Genomic DNA, 19,795 nt, shown 5'->3' with positions numbered 1-19,795 from the left:
TGTTGATAATAAGACACAAATTCAAAGAGTTTGGTCGTTGATTCTTGCGAAAGAAAAGTATATACAGTATACGCGAATTGTTGAATTCGGGCGTTGAAGCTTGAAAAATAAAAATACACGAGCGTGAACTCGGAATTTAAACTTGAAGTTGGGTTCTGGTCCAGATATATATTTTTGTGTCAAATATCTGTTAACTCACATAGCCTACCGCACGAGACTGAGGATTGATTGTTTGCTTTATTCCTTAAATGTTGATGTGTTTTTCATTGACTTGGTTACTGATAAATTGCTTTTATTGACAGAAGCAGACAAACTACACCGGAATGTCGAGTGCCATATCAAAATGGAAGCTCCCGACATAAATCCCATCTTAATCTTCAAGCGTTTTCGTCTCATATTCCAAGTTGCCCAATATGAGAACAAATATTCCAGAACATAAGAAATTGCTGTTTGTGATCCAGATGTATTTATTGATACAGATGCATTGTACACCGACGCTCTGAATCGTAGCTAATAACAGCTGACCCATTCAATTCGATACAAAAACACGGCGAATTTTCCTAGGGACATCCCGCTATACGCGGAACAGTCCCACGACAATATTCTCAATGCCCCCTATTAACGATATCCCGGGTACGGACAGCGCCACAGCTCTTCCGCTGCTCCATCGGTTCTCTTCGAATACTGGACCAATTGCTTTGAGATTTATTGATTTTTGATCACTATTGATGTTTTTGTCAGAAAGCTATTGCTTTTATTTATTTTTAAATTTTGTGTGAAATCTGATATTTTGTCCAAAATTTCGCTGTATTATTTTATTCACGGGAACACTGGCTGGCGTCAAAGGTAAGGGCTGCTTCGCTATGTTTAACGTGTCCATATATTTGAGCATTGCTCTCTTGTTGTTTTAAATTCTCACGCTCAGTGGTGTTTTAGGTTGATATGGCGCTGTATATCATGTTTCAAAACAGGTACTGCAATATTTTATTTAATGACATCAATAAATATGCTACATAAAATATTAGAGTCGTTGGTTTGGTGTCGCTGTTTTGATTTTGATTTTTTTCACCACACGTTCGCCCTCTAGTGATGAATTGCCAATGTTCTAATGGCTGTAGCGACTTTGTAGGCCGAAGAGGGAAATACAAAACAAGGCTTTATATCAGCGTTAACATAAGGCGCTGGCGGAAATTTCTCGCTTCTGAAATCTGTAATATTCAAGTCACACGTACCGGTAGCCACTTTCAGAAAATTTCAGTGTTATTAGTGGTGTTATATTTTTGAGCCGTTTGCTGGTTTTGTTCACCAACTCGACAATCTTCAGAAAACGGAACGAACTGCATCATGAGTTTAAGAGGTCAGTCTGGAAAACAACAAAAAGCGGATGAAAAAGTTCACGTTGCTATAAGATGTCGGTAAGAATTATTACGGTACTATGTAGCCGTAGAATATGTACTAATGTAGTACTATGTACTAATCTAATTCATCTTTGTATTAAAAAATTTAAATATGTCAAAATGCTGGAATGATACGGTAGAATATGAAAACTGAAACAAAATAAAAGACCTACCTTACAGACTGGTACCTGTACCGTAATCAGATAGTCGACCGTTATCTGCGACTGCGGTGCCGTACCATACTGTTACTGTGTTACCGTAACTTTGTAACTTGCCCTGAAGCCCTACTAATCAGACTAATACAGTAGGGTGGTGCAGCCAGTTTGCGGACGATTTCATTCAAACCGCTATAAAATAAAAACCAATATTTCTAACCCGGTAAGTTTTTCACTGTATGTTCATTGGCATTTATTCTACACGCTACAACTCGAATTAACTCTCTACGACCAGGGGTTAAAGCTATACAAACCACCAAAGTACGACACTCAGAAGACGTATTTGCGACCGAACGACCAGCGTGCGACCACGGATTTCGAGCCTTAAACATCGTTTCGGCTGCGTCGAGACTACCACATATGCAGTCATGCGTGGAAAAACTGGACTTTTAATTGCATTTTTGATCGTCATATATTTTAACAACACGGTTATTTCGACAACCCACATGTTTTTGAATATACGTGCCGCGATTTAGCCTTCAATAGTGGCATCAAAACAATAAAATAGCATAACCCTTAACCGTCCTTGAAACAATCAAATTTTACTAAATGACTTTGTTGCTTTCGACGCAAACAGCAATTTTTACCTGATATTTTCAACAAAATTGCCATTGTGTTCACTTCTCATCAAAAGTTATATGTGATATTTTCAAGTTTCTGCCTTATATGTTAGAAACATTACCCTTTTGCGTATTTCGTACATCACTGGCAATTTTTAAAGACTATGTTTTGATTTAAACTATGACCATATTTTTGTGTACTGGTAGATAAAATGTTGCTTAGAGAATATAAGACACACAATCAATTCCAACAAGAATTTTTTATTACTCACATAGTCGCAGTAAAATATTCTATATGGCAGAAATACATTTGCAGCAAAACTAACGAAGTCCCTCTACTGCTGATGCGCTTAAATGCGGATTCAGCTCTGTGCAGTGCAGATGGAACCACTTATCGCACTGATCGCACGCAATCCAGCGTGGTTCATCAGGCCCACCATTGAACTGCACCTTACATACATTGCAATCTTCCTTCTTTTTTTCTTTTTGTTTTATAGACAAATTTCGTCTCCTTTTCAGAGGTTTGACCTTTTCTAAACTCATATTTTTCTGTTTTTCTAATCTTTGAATTTTGCTTATCTCTTTTCTGTCTGCCCTTTTCCTTTTTTGTTCCTCAGCTAGCCTTTTTTTCTCGATTGAATCTTTCAACTCCGTTACAGCTCGATCAGATGACAAATTATATAGTGGCATATTTTTGTAATTTTTCACGGGCCTTTTCTTTTCTGGTATTTTAAACAACTCTTTTCTAGCCAAATTTGTCGAATCCGTATTAACACAAAAACTTCTTATTTCTCTTTTTCTATTTTCTAGTTCTTTCAAAGTCTCCAACTTCAGGTGTCTCCATGCGATATATACCCCACTGCCTTCTATGTCTCCACACTCTAACTTCTTTTCAAACAGTGTCTTTTCATCTCTATTCATACCCCTTTCCAACGCCTCTAAAGCTCTCCTGCACTTAGAATCAATTGGTGACAGACTCTCGTACATTTTGGAAGCCGGGGATGCTAAAGCACTTGTAATTTGATCATTTAGATTTAGCTCAACAACATCTGATGTATTACAACCAGGATCGGGTGATCGAGATGTAGATGGCTGGTCATCCAATATATCAGACATATTCAAAGTGATAAGTGCGTCTTCAGGCTGTTCGTCGTCAAATAAAAGTAAATCCAAGTACGACACATCATGATCTAGTTCATTCGACGCCAACATGCTTTTAGTCGGGAATTCTATATTTCCACCTTCAATGAACTTTGGGTCAGCAAGTGACATTGGGGCCATGTCGAGATTATCGAAGACAGGTTCTACGTCAGTAATCGCAGAGCCATTCGCTTCCCATATCTGTTGTTGAGAATTAGCGTGGGCCGAGGGCTTTGGGGATTTTGACATTGATGGTTCATCGTCAACAAATATGGTGGACGGTAATGCTTTTTCCAAATCCACAGCTCCAATATTTGGAGGCCAGACGCCACATGATTTGAATGAATTTACTATCACATCTAAGCGTGAGGTTCGTAAGTACGCCTGGGTAAAAACTCGACCAAACGTGTACTTATCAACCACACACTGCTCTTTTCCAAAAAAAGAATCACAACAGCGACTCCAATTTCCTTTGAAAGGGCCATAAAATCCTTTGTCCAGTGGCTGCAGAATATGTGTAGTGTGGGCAGGCAAACAGTAGAGAATGATATTATTTTCTCGGGCTAACGTGCTTGTGCGAAAATCTTTGTGGGACGTGTGACCATCAAGAAGAAGTACGACGGCCCCCCTTGTTGACTTGTTAGGTAAATTAGGTATGAATAGTTGTTCCATCCAGTCATAGAATGAATCTTTAGTCATCCAGCCCTTATCAGTCACATGACATCTGCTGCCATCGGGAAAATCCAGTGCATGAGACGGATTCATACGCTTGCCGTGGAAAAGTATGTAGGGCGGAAGGATGTTACCGCTGGCGCTGATGCAAATCAGCACCGTGATTTGAGTTTTATTGCTGCTGGTGATGTTATAGCAGGTTTTCATCCCTCTGCCAGCCACGACTTTTTTACCGGCTTTCGTTTGAAAAGAAAATCCGGTTTCGTCGCAGTTGTATATACTACTTCCGTTCGTGATGTTGTTTTCCTCTAACATTGCCGTGTACTTTTCCATCCAACTGCTCACCTTTTTTTCCGAACAAGCCATGGCTCGCGCCACCTCCAATTTTACCGTTGTCATGGTTTTCAGGTCCGGGTTCCGCGACAAGAATCCGCACCACCAGGAGTCACTTGGGAGATTATTCCTGAAATACCGCACACGCTTTCCCGACAAATCTAGCATGTTTTTTACCGTTTGAAGCACCTGAAAAAAGGTAATTATTTGAAAAAATGCTATCACTCAGATTTGGTGTAGATTAGGATATGTCTCACGTCTCTCTTGCCCATCCCGAGTCCACGCTTGGCCATGTCCTTCAAAAATGTTTTCAGCGACTCTTCCTCTTCGGATGATAAAGCAGTGGGGGGCCCACGTTTAGGCATTACATCCAATGACCTTTTTCCTTGAAAATGTAAGATATGACGCCGTTACTATGATAAATTGGAATGATTTGTAATATAAAAAATATACATACCTGTTATACGATCGGTCAAAGTAGATTTGGGGATTCCGTAACGCTCTGCTGCTTCGCGATGAGACATTTTTTTTTCAGTAATGGCTTTTAAAGCTTCTTTCAAATTTTCCTTCGTGTACCTCATTTTACGTTTTGTAATGTGTCCAGGCATTTTTTTAATTTAATATATCTGTACGGAAGAAAAACTAACGAAGTTCATAAAATTTCATTTTTTTTTTCATTTCGGCCAACAGGATGGATGTTTCCGTGACCCTTGACCCCATAAAAATTCTCTTCAATTTTTGGAAGCACTACTAAAAACTGACAAATAAAAATCTCTCTCTTTTAATAGCACGCATAACTACGAAAGCGAGGCAATGTTTACAACCATGCATGTATATCTGCCTGGCCCGCTGCACTAATTCAGTCATACTCACCTCGTGTCAATTTATCAATAAATGTTGCTTAGGCCAGGAATATTCTGACAATTAAACTTCTACGCGTTGAAGTTAAAGGACGAACTGTTAACTCAACCTTTTAGAACATAACCCGTCAAATTACAAACGAAACACCGCATGGCAGCAGTCAAACACACAAAAACATGGTGGTCGCAAATTGGCTGCCGAATATATTATCGACTTATTGGGAATGCGCACCCCCCCATTCCCCCCCCTTTTGATGTAGAAACGTGGAATTTTGAAGATGGTTAAATAAACCACAACTCCACTCACCAGCCAATTTTCATGTTTTTATCTATCATATTTCTATAGATTTTCAAGCTATTCCAAAGGGACGATGGGTAGTTGGCAACATGAAAAATTAGTCCGTTTTTTTTCTTCGGTCGGTTTTTCGGTCGTAACTTTTTTGTTTGTGGCCGCATTTTAGTGTAATTTCGCAGAGCTACGAGGGATAAGTGGGCGATAGTGTGTGAGAAATATCGTCGCGGTCCGTTAATTTTTTCGGCATTAATTAAATCGATGAAGTTGATGACCGCAAATAGGTCGTGTCCGCAAAGTGGGTAAGGCACCCTACTGCACACTATCTAAATTCCAAGAATTTCCCTCCATTTGGCTCAATAAAACAAACACTCCATGTGTCTCACAAACGAGGAGCGTCTGGGACCACAACAGATGCTTCATATCACGCCATGCTTGTCTCAATAATAATCTGAATTAATTAATCGCGGCCGTCACATGACCAAAATTGCTGTTTTTTGCTAAAAACTCAAATGCTACGGTAAAATTTTTTTTCCTTCGATAGATCGGATTATTTTTTCCCAAGGAATTCAATGATTACGTTACTAGATTGCGTTTTTTTGTAGTATTCTGCGCAACTTCATTATACTGTATTATTACCGATATTGAGGGACAACAATGTCCAGACGTCTCCCGAAGGAGGGGTATCTGATCATCTGTAAAATGGGTTTCTCAGAAATGGGACAATGTCACCCGATTTGTATAGTGTGCCGTACTCTGTAATATACTTGTCCAGATTTTGTGGCAAGCGAGGTGATCAAACTTACATCATCTCATCAGTCTTATCCACAATTAAATCATTGAAGTTAATGACCACATGTTCGATAAATCACGATGTCGGAATGTGGGTGCAACACCCCAAATTATAGATTTTTTCTTTCTATTGAATACAACTGTATAAAATGACATACCGTCAGACCGTAGTTAATTTATTGTCAGTATGTGTGTGAATACTGGAATAACAAAATCCTGTCATCAATCAGTCGGGGTAATGTGTAATTATATATTCAGTCCTTTAAATGAAAATGAAAAAAGAGGACGAATCAAAAGTGTTGTGGAAACAAATATAAGAGATAAAGAAGTTCGAGTATGCTGCAACAACAATTTGGATAAGACTTACAAATTTGATAAGGTAAAAATAATAAAATTTCACTAAAATGACAAGGCTTGAGTTTAATATAAGATATGAGAAAATTAATCTAATGTAGAAAATCTTACAGATTGAATAAACATTACAGAATTTTACATTTCAGTTGACACAAAAACAATCTATTGCCTACAAACCTATGTGACTTTTAATGTTCCAATGCTATGCATATAATTCACAACATAATATTGGTACTGTAATATTATAATGATTTATTTTTATTTTAGACATTCGGGCCTTCAAGTAAGCAGGTTGACATCTATCGTAGTGTTGTTGAACCTCATATTGATGAAGTTCTTGCAGGATATAACTGCACTGTTTTGGCGTGAGTATTTAAGAATAGCCTATGTATGTTGGATTTTTTCATTCAATGAAAAATGTATGTATGAATTTTTTCATTCAAAGGTTATGGTTCCAATAGGTGAATTATGTGAGATTACATTATATGAGATTTTGCTTTGTTTCTGCATATTTTCTTCGATTAGCTGGCAACTGATCAACTGCACAACTTATATATGTGTGGGGTGATCAAAAAAACGGTACCCAGTCCATTTGAAACATATTGTATGGGTTCCGTTTTTTTGGTTCACCCTGTATTTTACATTGTGGTTTTCTTTTTGAAACTTTCGTGATCCACGATTTTTGTGAGGTAATACCACAGTCTAAAATATTTTCTCTTTTATTATCAAGTTATGGCCAAACTGGCACAGGAAAAACTTTTACGATGGAAGGAGAGAGATCTGGGGATCTTGATTATACGTGGGAGAATGATCCATTGGCTGGTATCATACCAAGGACCTTGAGTCAATTGTTTGACAGACTAGAAAAGGTATCTTCTATTTTTATATCAGTAGTATTCACTTTCTTTTATAATAAAGTGCTTTTGATGGATTTTCATGTAATTTCGGGCTCAAATAATTTTTCTCCTCACAATTTCAATTTACAAAACATGTATAGACAGAACTGTTTCCTTCTGACTAGCCACTGAAGTATATTCTATCAAATCTGTTACATTTTCAATTGTCCTTATTATTTAGCATACGATTCAGCATTAAAATTTTTATTATTGTTCCAAAATACCATAAAACTAAATTCGTTAAGTAATGAAATGCCCAACATCTAAAATGATCTATTTCTTAAAGTGTAATAATATTACACCTTGTATTGTAGAAATTAACAGTACAACAAAAAGACATTCAATTTCTTTCCTGCATTTTTAAAACAAACTCATCGAATATATATATATATATGTGTTCGTTGTTGAGTGTCACCTGATTTAGAATATATTCCATATGCAAAAATGTCATTTTGGAATGAAGTAATGCATTATTCAGTGTCGGCCATCTCTGATTACACTCCCAATTTGTAAATTTCTTTTCTATTTTTTACAGGAAAGTGCGGAATTCAGTATTCATGTATCATTGTTGGAAATTTATAACGAATTAATTTATGATTTGCTTTCACCGACTGATGATCCTGTGTTGAGAAGAATTTATGATGACAGCAATAGAAAGGTGAGATGGATGGGATGGCAGTGTCAGCTCCCAATATAGTGTTTAACATTCTTATTTTGCCATGACTTTCTTTCAGATTATAACAGAAGTTTGATTTTATTAATTTTGCATCAGAATCAGATTACAGGAGTGCTTTTTATTTAAGATTTTTATGATTTATTGCGCAGTTGCCGATAAATTGTGTTTCTACTATATAGAAATATAATAATGTGGTTGATTGAACTAATTAAACTTTTAATGACTTAATATAATGATTAAATTTATCACAGTTTCAGAAAAATTTAAAAATGCCACACACTGAATGATATATGATATATATGTTTTCGTAAACTGAGTTTCTAAAAGTCTAAATATTCTGTACTGGCATAACTGTATATACTTCAGAACATACCGCATAATTGCCATACTTTTGTCAGGGATCAGTAATAATCGCTGATCAGACTGAGATCAGAGTGTTGAGCAAGTCAGATGTTTATGATATTCTGGTTCGTGGAGCGACAAAGAGAAGAACTCATGCTACTGAAATGAATGAATTTTCCAGCAGATCACACAGTGTTTTTACCATCACTGTACATTTGAAGGAGTTAACAAAGAATGTTGGAGAAGAAATGGTCAAGATTGGAAAACTTAACTTGGTAATTTAATGTTTTTTACTTTTTTTTGTTTAGTTTTTGCCAGTGAGTGATAATTTAAATTGAATTGAAATAAAGACTGTTATGTGTACAATTTTCAATCCTATATTATTTCACATAGGTGGATTTGGCTGGAAGTGAAAACATTGGAAGATCAGGTGCAGTTGATATGAGAGCAAGAGAAGCTGGAAATATTAATCAGAGTTTGTTAACTCTCGGTAGATGTATCACAGCTCTAGTGGATCATGCTCCTCACGTTCCATATAGGTATGTATTTCTATTTAAGTTTTTTAATGGAGAAGTGGCACAATGGAGTGTTGTTGTTGGGGCAAACAATTCCTTCTCCTTTTCTACCACAAAAACCTCTTTCAAATGTTAATACTTACGTTATCAGCTCTTATTTTTGTGTGTTTACTTGGACTCAACGATTGCAATTTTTCGCTGAATTTCCTGGTTTTTGAAAAATTTGGGTAAAATTTTCTTGGTAAAATGTGTGCTAATTTTTAGAATAATCAAATTTCCTGATTCAAAGTATTCGGAAATAACTTCTTGAATTTCCACAAAACTGGAGTAGAGCGCTGGAGTCTGGGTCAAACATTTTTTCAATCCGGAATCTTTTGTAAATCTTTTCCACCCAAGCTTGCAACTATTTCAATTTATTAAGGTAAGAGAAATAACATGGAACTTACAATTTTCATTCATATATCAGGGAAAGCAGACTGACTAGGATTTTGCAAGATTCACTCGGTGGAGCCACAAAAACATCCATTATTGCAACGATAGCACCTGGTTTGGACAATCTAGAAGAAACATTGAGTACATTGGATTATGCTTCTCGAGCCAAAAATATTCAAAACAAACCGAAAGTAAATCAGAGAATGATAAAGAAGACTTTGATAAAGGTACCTGTTATAAATATTCGAATGTTCAAAGAAATATTCATTGACAGTCAAAGTACACTCTATCTTGTGTATTTTTATCACTAAACTGTCGTGTTGAAAAGTGAATGATATTGTTTTTAGCAATATGACAATGAAATCGAGAGACTTCGCCGTGAACTTGTAGCAACGAGAGAGAAAAATGGTGTATGCATGGACAAGAAACAATACGAGTAACTTGCTTTGTAATTTGTCATTAACGATAAGGGTTATATATTATTTACTGAAAAACCGCAGTAACTACTTTACTGTGTTTTAAGTCTAATCTTGTTATTTCCGACTTGGTAGCATCTGTCTTGAAGGCACTTCTTTTAATTTAGGTAAATTTTTTGTATTTATCGAAGGGAACACAAACACTGTTTCAGGCCGTACTTGACACCCCTTCACAATGATGAAAAGTCGAGCAATGCTTTAGCACAGTGGTTCCCAAACCGCCGGCCTGGTTTAATATGGCTCGCCGAACTTGGAGTGAAATAATTACACATTTTATGTTTTTACCTTTTTTAGATACCAATAGTTACTACATAATTATTATACACCATTACACAGCACATGAGCACATGTATATTTGTCACAATTCAATTACTGTATACTGTTATCTTATTAATCATACGTATCGGTATCTGCATTGACCCCTTGCGGGCACTCCCAGCCCGCGAATATCTTTTTGCTTTTAATTTTGACCCCCGGTCAATCAACCCTGGGAACGACTGCTCTAGCATATAATCATCTTATACAGGATTTTGAACTTGTGAGTGTGAACCCACACATGGTATTCAGTTATAAAATGCATGTTCCTAAGCAAATTTGTCTGGTCCACCAGCCATGGATTGAAATCCAGCCACCATATTATCTATCTCATTATAGTGAAATGACTGAGAGACTTGAAGAACTGGAAACAACGGTCAAACAAAGACAAGAAGAACTTGATAATTACAAAGAACTTTTTACTGGAGTTTCAGAAGAACTCAGGATCAAGTCTGAGGAATATCTGGTCTTACAAGGAGTAAGTTATTGTGTAATGATTTATCAGGCTCGTACTTAGCCCATTAGTTCGCTTACCAAATCGAGCACATCTTTGCCTGTTTCGTTAAGTCAAGTAGTTCACTGCTACAAAGGTGAGTTAGCTTCAACAAACTCATGCTTGTTGAGTTGAGAGAGTCCTAGACTGCATTGTCAACCCTTAAATCAGCGGTTCCCAAAGGAGGCTAAGTGCACCCCGAAAATTAACAGAATTGTGTTAAACGTAACTAGTATATACTTTATATATTTTATATATTGTATTATAAATATTTTATTGTTACTTTTTTCAATCGCTGTGTATATCTCTATTGTTACATAATAATAGAGGTAGACACTACTTGTTTCAATTTCACAAGCTGCAGTTTCTTTTTAAATGGCCTACATTACATACATGTTTGCAAGTTGAAAATAAGGTATACATTACACATTAACGATCACAAAATTGAGGTTAGGTTAAGGGCAGCAATTTTTCTTTGTGTAAGAGCGCCTGATAGTTTGGCGCTGCGCAAACAGAAAGTTTGAGAACCGCCACCTTAAATTGTATGCTATTTGACAGTTCAGTCAGCCTAAGTTTTTTCAATTTTTTTTTTTCAATCTGAGATCAACATGAAAGGTTGAACTGCAAATATCATTTTCTGAAAGCAGAAATTGCTCACAACATTAGAAAAAATTCAAATTTTGTTTGCATTTGCGTTTTACAGGAATTTCATGAAACTCGACAACAAATGCTTGAACAATCTCACCTTGCTGTCGTCAAAGGAGAGCACGGGATACAGACAGTGAAAGATGGATTGGAGGTTTGGATTTCTAAAGTTTTATTTTCAACTCAATAGTTACTCAAAAATTATTTATAATTGTGCTCGAACCAATTGTTCATGATACAAATGGCTGAAATATGGGTGACAAACCAAGTGACACCATACCTCCAAACATATGACATAAATTGTTATTTTGTTGTAAAAAACAGCATATTTCACTAAAAATACATTACTGAAAATATGTAATTTCTGAATTGATATATTCTCCAATTTTCAAATTTGTCAACATCTTCAAATTTTTGCATGACCTGTCTTAATCGTTCTGGTCAATTCTAGTCAATATTTATCTGTGTGTTGTCTCTATACGTTCAGTGATAAATCAAATTAATAGAAAAATATGGGCATGGCCAACCGGTATTCTGTTATACTAAAAGCAGGGTTGTTTCAAACTGGCCCTCGGTCTGGAGCCAAGAACAAAATCCATCATTATGTACCATTCACAATGAATGATTGTGTATTATTCAGACGAGAGTCTTTTAAAGTTGTCTCGAGTCGTTAAACTTTGAAAACCACTGTACTAAAGTATTACTCGAATATTGAAAATGAACGATGTGATAATTCAATTTTTATTATGAGTTATATTTTAATGATTGTAATAACTCCAATTTCTAGGTTGTAGCAGTCACTGACGAGGTGACGGACAATATTGATAAAGTACACAATAAAGTTGATAGAATGAAACATGCGGACAATGCAAATGAAACAGCTGCTAAAAATCACTGCACAAGGTTTCTAATTCTTAAATAAGAGAAGCCAGTTGTCACAGAGTGTTGAAAAATAGGCCATTCATGCATTTTTCTTTTTAATGCTACTGAACAATGCTCAGATGATATATATTTTACCGTAATATGGTATTTTTAATTATTGTTGCAAAAAAACAATAATTATGATGAATGAATTATTAATGTCTGAATTCGAATAACTGCGCCCCTGATGTTAATTAGGGCAATTTGATCACAGTAATGTTGCCAATATAAGAGGCAAATATCGGTAGATGCAAAAGAGTAAATTCTAAATTACAATTGCTTGATAAAGTGAGACTTGCTTGATCATGTTGATTTCCATTTTGCAGAATTTCAAATAAAGCTGAAGGTCTGAAATCACAAACCAGTGAAATTATACAGATGAATAAACTTTACATGGAAAATTCAATTAAGAATCTCGGTAAGAAAATCATTCTGCCAAAATTTTTTTTTATTATTGGTATAAAATTGTTTAATTGTACTTGTATAAAAATATTGATTCTACTCTTTTATTGAAACATACTGAACATTTTAAGTATCATTTTTTAACGTCATATTTATTCAATGAGTAACTATTGTTGACATACATTTACAGATGCAATGAGTGAGCGACGCACAAGAGAGAAAAATGAATTTGATCAGATGTTGTTGGAATTTCAAACTTCAGTCGACCAAAGTGTGAAGGTGAGCATTGAACTATATCTGGAATATTTTGGGGGGCAAGTTTGGGGTGACTCTCGCCTAGTGTTTATAATTTTATATGTTGTGTTAACATATATTTGGTGAAATGATTTCATAATATTCTAGAATGCTCTTATTAGATTCAATTTAATTTCTAAAACCCGATTTCTGAAATTTGATTTTGACTAATATCAGTATTTGATGAAAATTGTTAATGTTTTCCCTGATAGCTTAGTATAGGTTTAATAACACTGTATGTACTATATCATATATGGACCTCCAGAAGTATGCGCACCAAGATGGCGCACAACCTGAACATAGTATGTGTGTACCGGTTAGGATTCAGGTGGTGCGACATCTTGGTGCGCATACTTCTGAAGCACCTCATATATTTTATAATTTGTACTAAGTTCAAATGAATAATTGAGAATATTCAAAGTCCGAAAAAAAATTTCCGACACTTACTATCATTGGACTTTTTTTTACTTTTTAAATATGATTAGAATGTCATTTTTCTGTTACTCGTGAATACCGTGGCGCATGAATTCCCTTTTTTTTTTCAGGATTGTAAAGACACTCTTACTGTTGTAGTAAGTGAAACTGAAGATAAAATAAAGGACCAGAATGATTTCTTGACAGAAAAAGAGGTAGCTTGTTGTTTTATGTATGACAAAAGAACATTTTTAAATGAAAAAAAAAATGATGTTAGGCGATGCCGTTAGCCTTTCGCTTGGGTTTGCTTGTTGACTATTCTGTGCTGGTTCATGCCAAATCGCTAGATATTAATTTTTTGAGTGTCTAATACTTTTTTCTAGGAACAAATGAACGCAGCTCTGAGTAGATTCCAAGAGTCATGTACATCTCGAATGGCAGAAATGCACAAAAAAATACAAGCTACATTGAAAATTGCTTCTGATATGGATTCTTTTATCAGAAAACAGGTTATTCATAAATATGTTTTTTATACCATTACACCTTATTTCATTACAATTTTTATGCAATAAAATAATGTATGTGGACTGTGCCGATAAATTAACGCAAAAACACCATAGATATTTTTGCAATCAACAGATGATGAAGCAACATGAGATGATAACACAAGAATTTGAGAAAAATCAGGAGAAGGTACGTCATTATGGAAAGTATTGATAATTCTGTTAATATACTTATTGTTAAAGTTTATCAAGAGATGCTTCACTCTTCATACTTACTGTTTTGAAATGTGTTGCCCAGTCACAACAATGTTATTTGTCCGATGCATACGTGTATCAATAAAGAATACTGCCGATAAGCAATTTTACACTTTATATGAACTTGTAATAATGAAATCACTCCTATCCCGTTCATATCAACTGTAAATACAACTGACTGAAATCTATATTTTTATAAAATAATAAAAAAATAATAGTTTGTTTGCAACTCGAGAAGAGTAAGGGCAGCTGTTAGACTCTAACTACTTTATAATGTTAGGATGCTCCCACATTTGATTAAATCATTAATCCTTTTACAGTTGATGGAAGAAGTTTTAAACACGATTAAAAGCCAGGTATTGTTTTTTAGTAATGTAAATTAAAGTGCAGGAATTGTCTTATTTCGTGATAGTCTTGAAAGGTTGTGAAACGTCATATTGCCAGTATACGGTAGATTAGATATTGTGATCATGATTTAAAATCTCGTGCCATTCCTAGCATTACGAAAATTATCAGATTTTACATAATTCTTGATTTGTTTGCGTTATCTGAATACATATAAAAGTACAACTTTTATATATATATATATATATATATATATATCAACTTTGTTTGAACATCCTCCTGGATGTACAGAGTATGGAATATTTTGTAAAAAGTTGCCAGCTCTGTTGTGCCTTTTTATTTTATTTTGAAATTTATTACGAAAAACCACTCTCCTATTGTCCAATTACACTAACTACAATTTATTTTCCATGTTTGATAAATTAGTTATAAGTTTTCATTTGATGTATCACACTCAATATAAACATTGTTGCTATGCTCAAACGATTCTCTCAAAAATCGAATCCGTATAATTCAGTTTGCATCCAGTGTCGAGAGCTATAATTCTAAGGCAGAAAAGCTAAAAGAAGAATTGGAAAAAGAATCTGATATTTTCATGCAGAAGGTTCGTACAACATTGTTTCATTCAGGGTTATAATTTATTTTCTGTATCAGAAATTTTTCATGTGTGCCTCTGTTTCTCAAAAATAACATTACTTTTATTTCCCGATGTGTTTCAGCATCTCAAGTCAATTGGCATATGTGTTCACAAAATTTCTTGCATCTGCGAAAATCACCTTGTTACCGCTGTAGCTTTTTCGAGTTTGTAGGTCTTTTTTAAGTGAAGCTGTATTTTGAAGCTCTGTTTTTATCTAGCGAAGTAGAGTCCTACAATATTTAAAGAATTAAAATCTTTTTGACTTTGCAAACTGAAATGCCATCACCCCAGAATACACATGTTTTACATAATGTTACACAATATATTCCCACATACTAATGCATGTCAACTGAATCATAAAAAGGGTTTTTCAATATATTAATTTGATATGGTTGTTCCAACTATATTCATTGAATGAAACTGATAATGTATTTTGTTTCTACAATCCAATTGTATCTTCCCTTATCTAACACTTTGCTAATGTAATAATAAAGTATAATCGTTTGTCTTTTCCTATTCACGCAGTCATTCTATTACATATTGACCGTTTTCATAAAGTGCTTCTTATTTTTGGTTTTTTGTATCAGACCCAAAGCAGCTTACAAGGAATCGAAGAAAGTTTTGTTGAAACAGTTCAGGAATCTCTACAACATGGTGAAAGTACAAGTAATCTGATGCAACTCTGCAATTCGAAAGTTGAAAATATTTCTGCAAACATTATGGAAGATATGAGAGACACAGAAGAAAAAGTACAAGCGATAGTCGATGTGAGTGATTGAACTGGATTATTTATGAAAACTTATTCGGATACTTATGAATCAGAAATATTGATTAATGATTGAGATGGTTAAGATAATTAAACGAGTGAATCCGCAACCCAATTTTCCAACACCCAATGAAAGGGTATTAGGACTGAAAAGTCTGATTATCTTCGCTAACAAATTAATCCTGCCAACTTAAATTGAATAACATTATCATCAACGACACAGTGTGCCCCTCTTTCATCCTCGGTTTATTGCCATGGTGGCACATGACTATTTTCGATTGCGATGAAATATGAGATAATCATCGCAAATTAAGTTCAATGAATAAGTCTCAGACGGGAAATTGCCACTCCTTTTCAAAATATTGTTTAAAGTAAACCCATCTGGATGACGAGACAATATTCACAGGATTTTCTAATGCCCAAAACTTCATTTTTTTACAGGATGATAATGAAACTGCCACTACCTTCTGTACTTCTGCTAAGAACTTGATAGAAGAGAGTGTACATAGCAATGAAAAAGACATTGCAAGTTTGCAGGATATGATGACCAGTTCAAGCAAATTGCAAGATCAAATATCAACGGTTGTTACAGATGGAACCACAGAATTAACAACAATAACTGAAGAATTCTGTGATTCGGAATTGATACATGTCAAACCTACAGGTCTATCTCAAATTTTAGCGCATTATTTATTATTCATGGCTAAAGTATTGGACACTGATTAACTAACTAACATGGTTTCGTCCCAGGATCTAAATTTTTTATTATACCAACACGCAGGGTGGGAATGACTCGAGTCATGAATTTTTAAAATTTGCTAGATTTGGCTACGATCGAATCAATAAGTTACATATTGTACACAATTTTAGAGGACTTGACTTGATTGTGTTTCACCACGATTATCTGATACTGATACTTTTTTAACTTGACTTGATTCAGTTATAATAATATAACCAAGTGATACCATGATTCCTCATTAACAAAAGCAAATTCTGATAAAAACAGCGGTTTCTGTTACCTTAATTCGTAGAATACATTTTTTTATATTTCACAAATAATTTTATTTACCAGTAACTTAGACGAGTTTTTAGAACATCCTTTGATTTTATTTATCTGTATATCTTATTTTCTAGAGCCCCAATTCTTTTATGCATAGAATAAGTTCAATTACATTTTAATTAATTAATTAATTACATTACACCTAAATGGCATAAATTAAGGAATATTTTGTTTGAATGGTTCTGTCTATACAGGAGAAACACCAGCAAGAAAAGAGTACTCGTACCCTAAAAATTTCCAGTTCCTTCCACCCGATGACGAATTGTTAAAATCTTTCAATGAGAGAATGCAGATAGAAATGGAAGAAGAAGAAGAGAGATTGGCCATGGAAGAGAAACTTGCGAAAGAACGAGAGCTGGCTAGTGTAAGTTTCTGGATTTATTGGTTAGGAAATTTGGCGCTGATGATATTGAGGTGTTTTGAATGTTATTAGACTACCTATTAATTAACCAATAATAACCCACCAATTTTTCATCAACTCACAAATGTAGTCTTACTGACAACTTTTTTTGTAACAATTTTTTCTAGTTGATCAAGTTATTACAAATATTTAAGATTCAGTAAAACTAAAAGTTCAAGTAGGTATTGAAAATGACTTTGTGCCAAGTCAATAATGTTCACTAAAGTAGGCACCACTAAGTATTCCACTGAAGACAATTGAGTTCAAATCACATATTCTTCATGCAGAATGTCTGTACTGCTTTGTATATTTTTTTAATTCGTCAAATGATACCGATAACTTCATATTTTTCCCCCTTTTTTTACTTTGGGCAAACTTAAAAATCTTTGTGATCCATTTGTCAATTATTACAAAACTTGCTTAAATTTATGACCATGGGTGTTAGGGGCATTTAAACTGATTTTATTTTAATTACGCAGGGCAACTCGTCCATCGAAAATATATCAGATATTTCTGAACCTGAGAATGTTCAATGCGGAACCGGGAAGCCATTCTTCATGGTATGTTTTGTTTTATCCATTATGCTGCTATTTGTAACTACCGTACTAAAAAAAATATATAAAAATGTAAAAAAAATTGTAACTACTATATAAAAATACTTTTATATTAAATTACTGTTGCTAATCATTGGCCCCTAATCAAATTTAGGATCAAAATTTTTCAATTTTTACCCTATAAAATATTATTATATTTTTATACGTAAATTTTAAGCCTTGACTTTACTTTGATTACTGTTACTATCTACAAATTATTATATTTTTATCATCATTTTTTTCTCTTGTTGCGCAGGCACAACATGAACAAAAGCGTTCCAAAAAGAGTCAAAAGCAGCCAAACGCCAAATCTCGTCTTCCTCTAAAGTCGACTCAGAACATCCATTAATCGATGATCACAGTACTGCCGCAATGTCCAATGTATCATTTTCGTGTAATGTGTGTATTTGTCAAGCTTGTATGTCAGTGATTAAATATGGATGAAAAAGGCTTACATTGTCATTGTAAAAAGTCATAGGAAAACTATTATTCTATGTTCAGTTCAGTCTTTGTAATAATTTAACATGAAAGCCTGATTTGTCTTTATTGTGAGGTCTAAGAAATAATCGAATCGCCAGATTTTGGAAAATTGTATTTCAGTGTATTAGTACACAAGTAGAAATTGTTTTAAGTCCAAGGTTTTCCAACAGAATATATTTTTTCTGATTGCTTGCTTTCATTTCATCATCTCAATCTGTTGGGAATATTTATAGTTTTGAAACATGTTTATCCTGGTCGTGTTTTTATTCTTCTGCAACATTGGTAGCGCTTACAAAACAGTTGTCTTATAATTTTATCTTTGTGAGCTCAGTGCTGTTTTTTGTATATATATATTATATATGCCGGGAGTTTTTCATGGACTAACTGCGTTAAAAATGTCATTTCACTTCTGCTAATATTGTACATAGGATTATCACCAGTTATTTACTTTTCGGACTAACTCTATGTGTGGTACCATCTGTTTAGCATATATGTATCACTGCCAGTACCCAGACTTCTATATAATCTACTGCGATTTGGATTTTTTCAAGATTTGATCATCGGTAACAAAATTACATGCAAGATTTACTGGTTTGTGATGAAATCGCAGTAATTCTATTTACTGCCTTCTGTTCTTCATTTTCTGCCTCTTGTTGTTGTGCTTTGTTTTTCAATTTAGGACTTATCTGATTTTGTTATTCCAATGATTGTGTGGAAATATAATCTCAAATTTCACAACACATGAGTTTGCCCTCGTATAGTTTGGTGGCGGCAGCCGCAAAATCTAGGCAAGTAAAAAATAAGCCGCGGTGAAGCTTTCTAATGCAGGGTTGCCATATTGTTTTTTAAGCCCAAATTTGTCATTTTTGGTATTTTTCGAACACGTTTGGCGTCAGAATTTCGTTTTTGGCTTTTCATGTTGTCTGTTATTAAAATCATAGGAAATACAATATTTAGTGTGTAACAGTAGCTTAGCTACATAACATTTGAAATTCCCCGAGCATCCTTGTTGATTACCTTACTGCCTTAACCATAACCAATCAGAAATAATTTCAGTTTTTGCAGCCGCTGAGACAGATGTTCAAGCAGGGTTGTAAACATTGCCTCGTTTTTATTTTTGCGTGTTATTTGTCAGTTTTTAGTTCTGTTTCCAAAAAATAGTTGTATAACTTAATTGTCACCTTTCCAGGAGCTTTAGTTTAGTTGCAGTTATCAAAACTTAGCCTCACGAACGATGTCTGGATGTGATTAACTGCGCTAAAATTAGCTATCAGTAGTCCACCTGTAAGCGGCAAGTGGTTAGATATTTTTTTTTTCAAT

At 34.5% G+C, this 19,795-nt stretch overlaps 1 protein-coding gene across 1 annotated transcript; it reads left to right on the top strand.

The window, feature by feature from the left end:
- Window positions 1-1,106: 1,106 nt before the first annotated feature.
- On the top strand, window positions 1,107-19,215 carry LOC120336534 (kinesin-like protein KIF11). Its single transcript, XM_078109736.1, has 24 exons — window positions 1,107-1,415; window positions 6,520-6,640; window positions 6,883-6,980; window positions 7,346-7,484; window positions 8,047-8,169; window positions 8,586-8,804; window positions 8,923-9,068; window positions 9,511-9,703; window positions 9,824-9,912; window positions 10,607-10,745; window positions 11,464-11,559; window positions 12,193-12,308; window positions 12,653-12,744; window positions 12,919-13,007; window positions 13,568-13,651; window positions 13,820-13,945; window positions 14,076-14,129; window positions 14,515-14,550; window positions 15,057-15,143; window positions 15,764-15,943; window positions 16,384-16,606; window positions 17,197-17,366; window positions 17,882-17,962; window positions 18,252-19,215. The coding sequence occupies exons 1-24, from the start codon at window positions 1,345-1,347 to the stop codon at window positions 18,342-18,344; spliced, it is 2,865 nt and encodes a 954-aa protein (XP_077965862.1). The 5' UTR covers window positions 1,107-1,344; the 3' UTR covers window positions 18,345-19,215.
- The last annotated feature ends 580 nt before the right edge of the window (window positions 19,216-19,795 follow it).

Source organism: Styela clava, chromosome 2, assembly GCF_964204865.1.
Source record: "Styela clava chromosome 2, kaStyClav1.hap1.2, whole genome shotgun sequence".
NCBI classification, from domain to species: domain Eukaryota; kingdom Metazoa; phylum Chordata; class Ascidiacea; order Stolidobranchia; family Styelidae; genus Styela; species Styela clava.
This window is presented reverse-complemented; position numbering and strand designations above follow the sequence as displayed.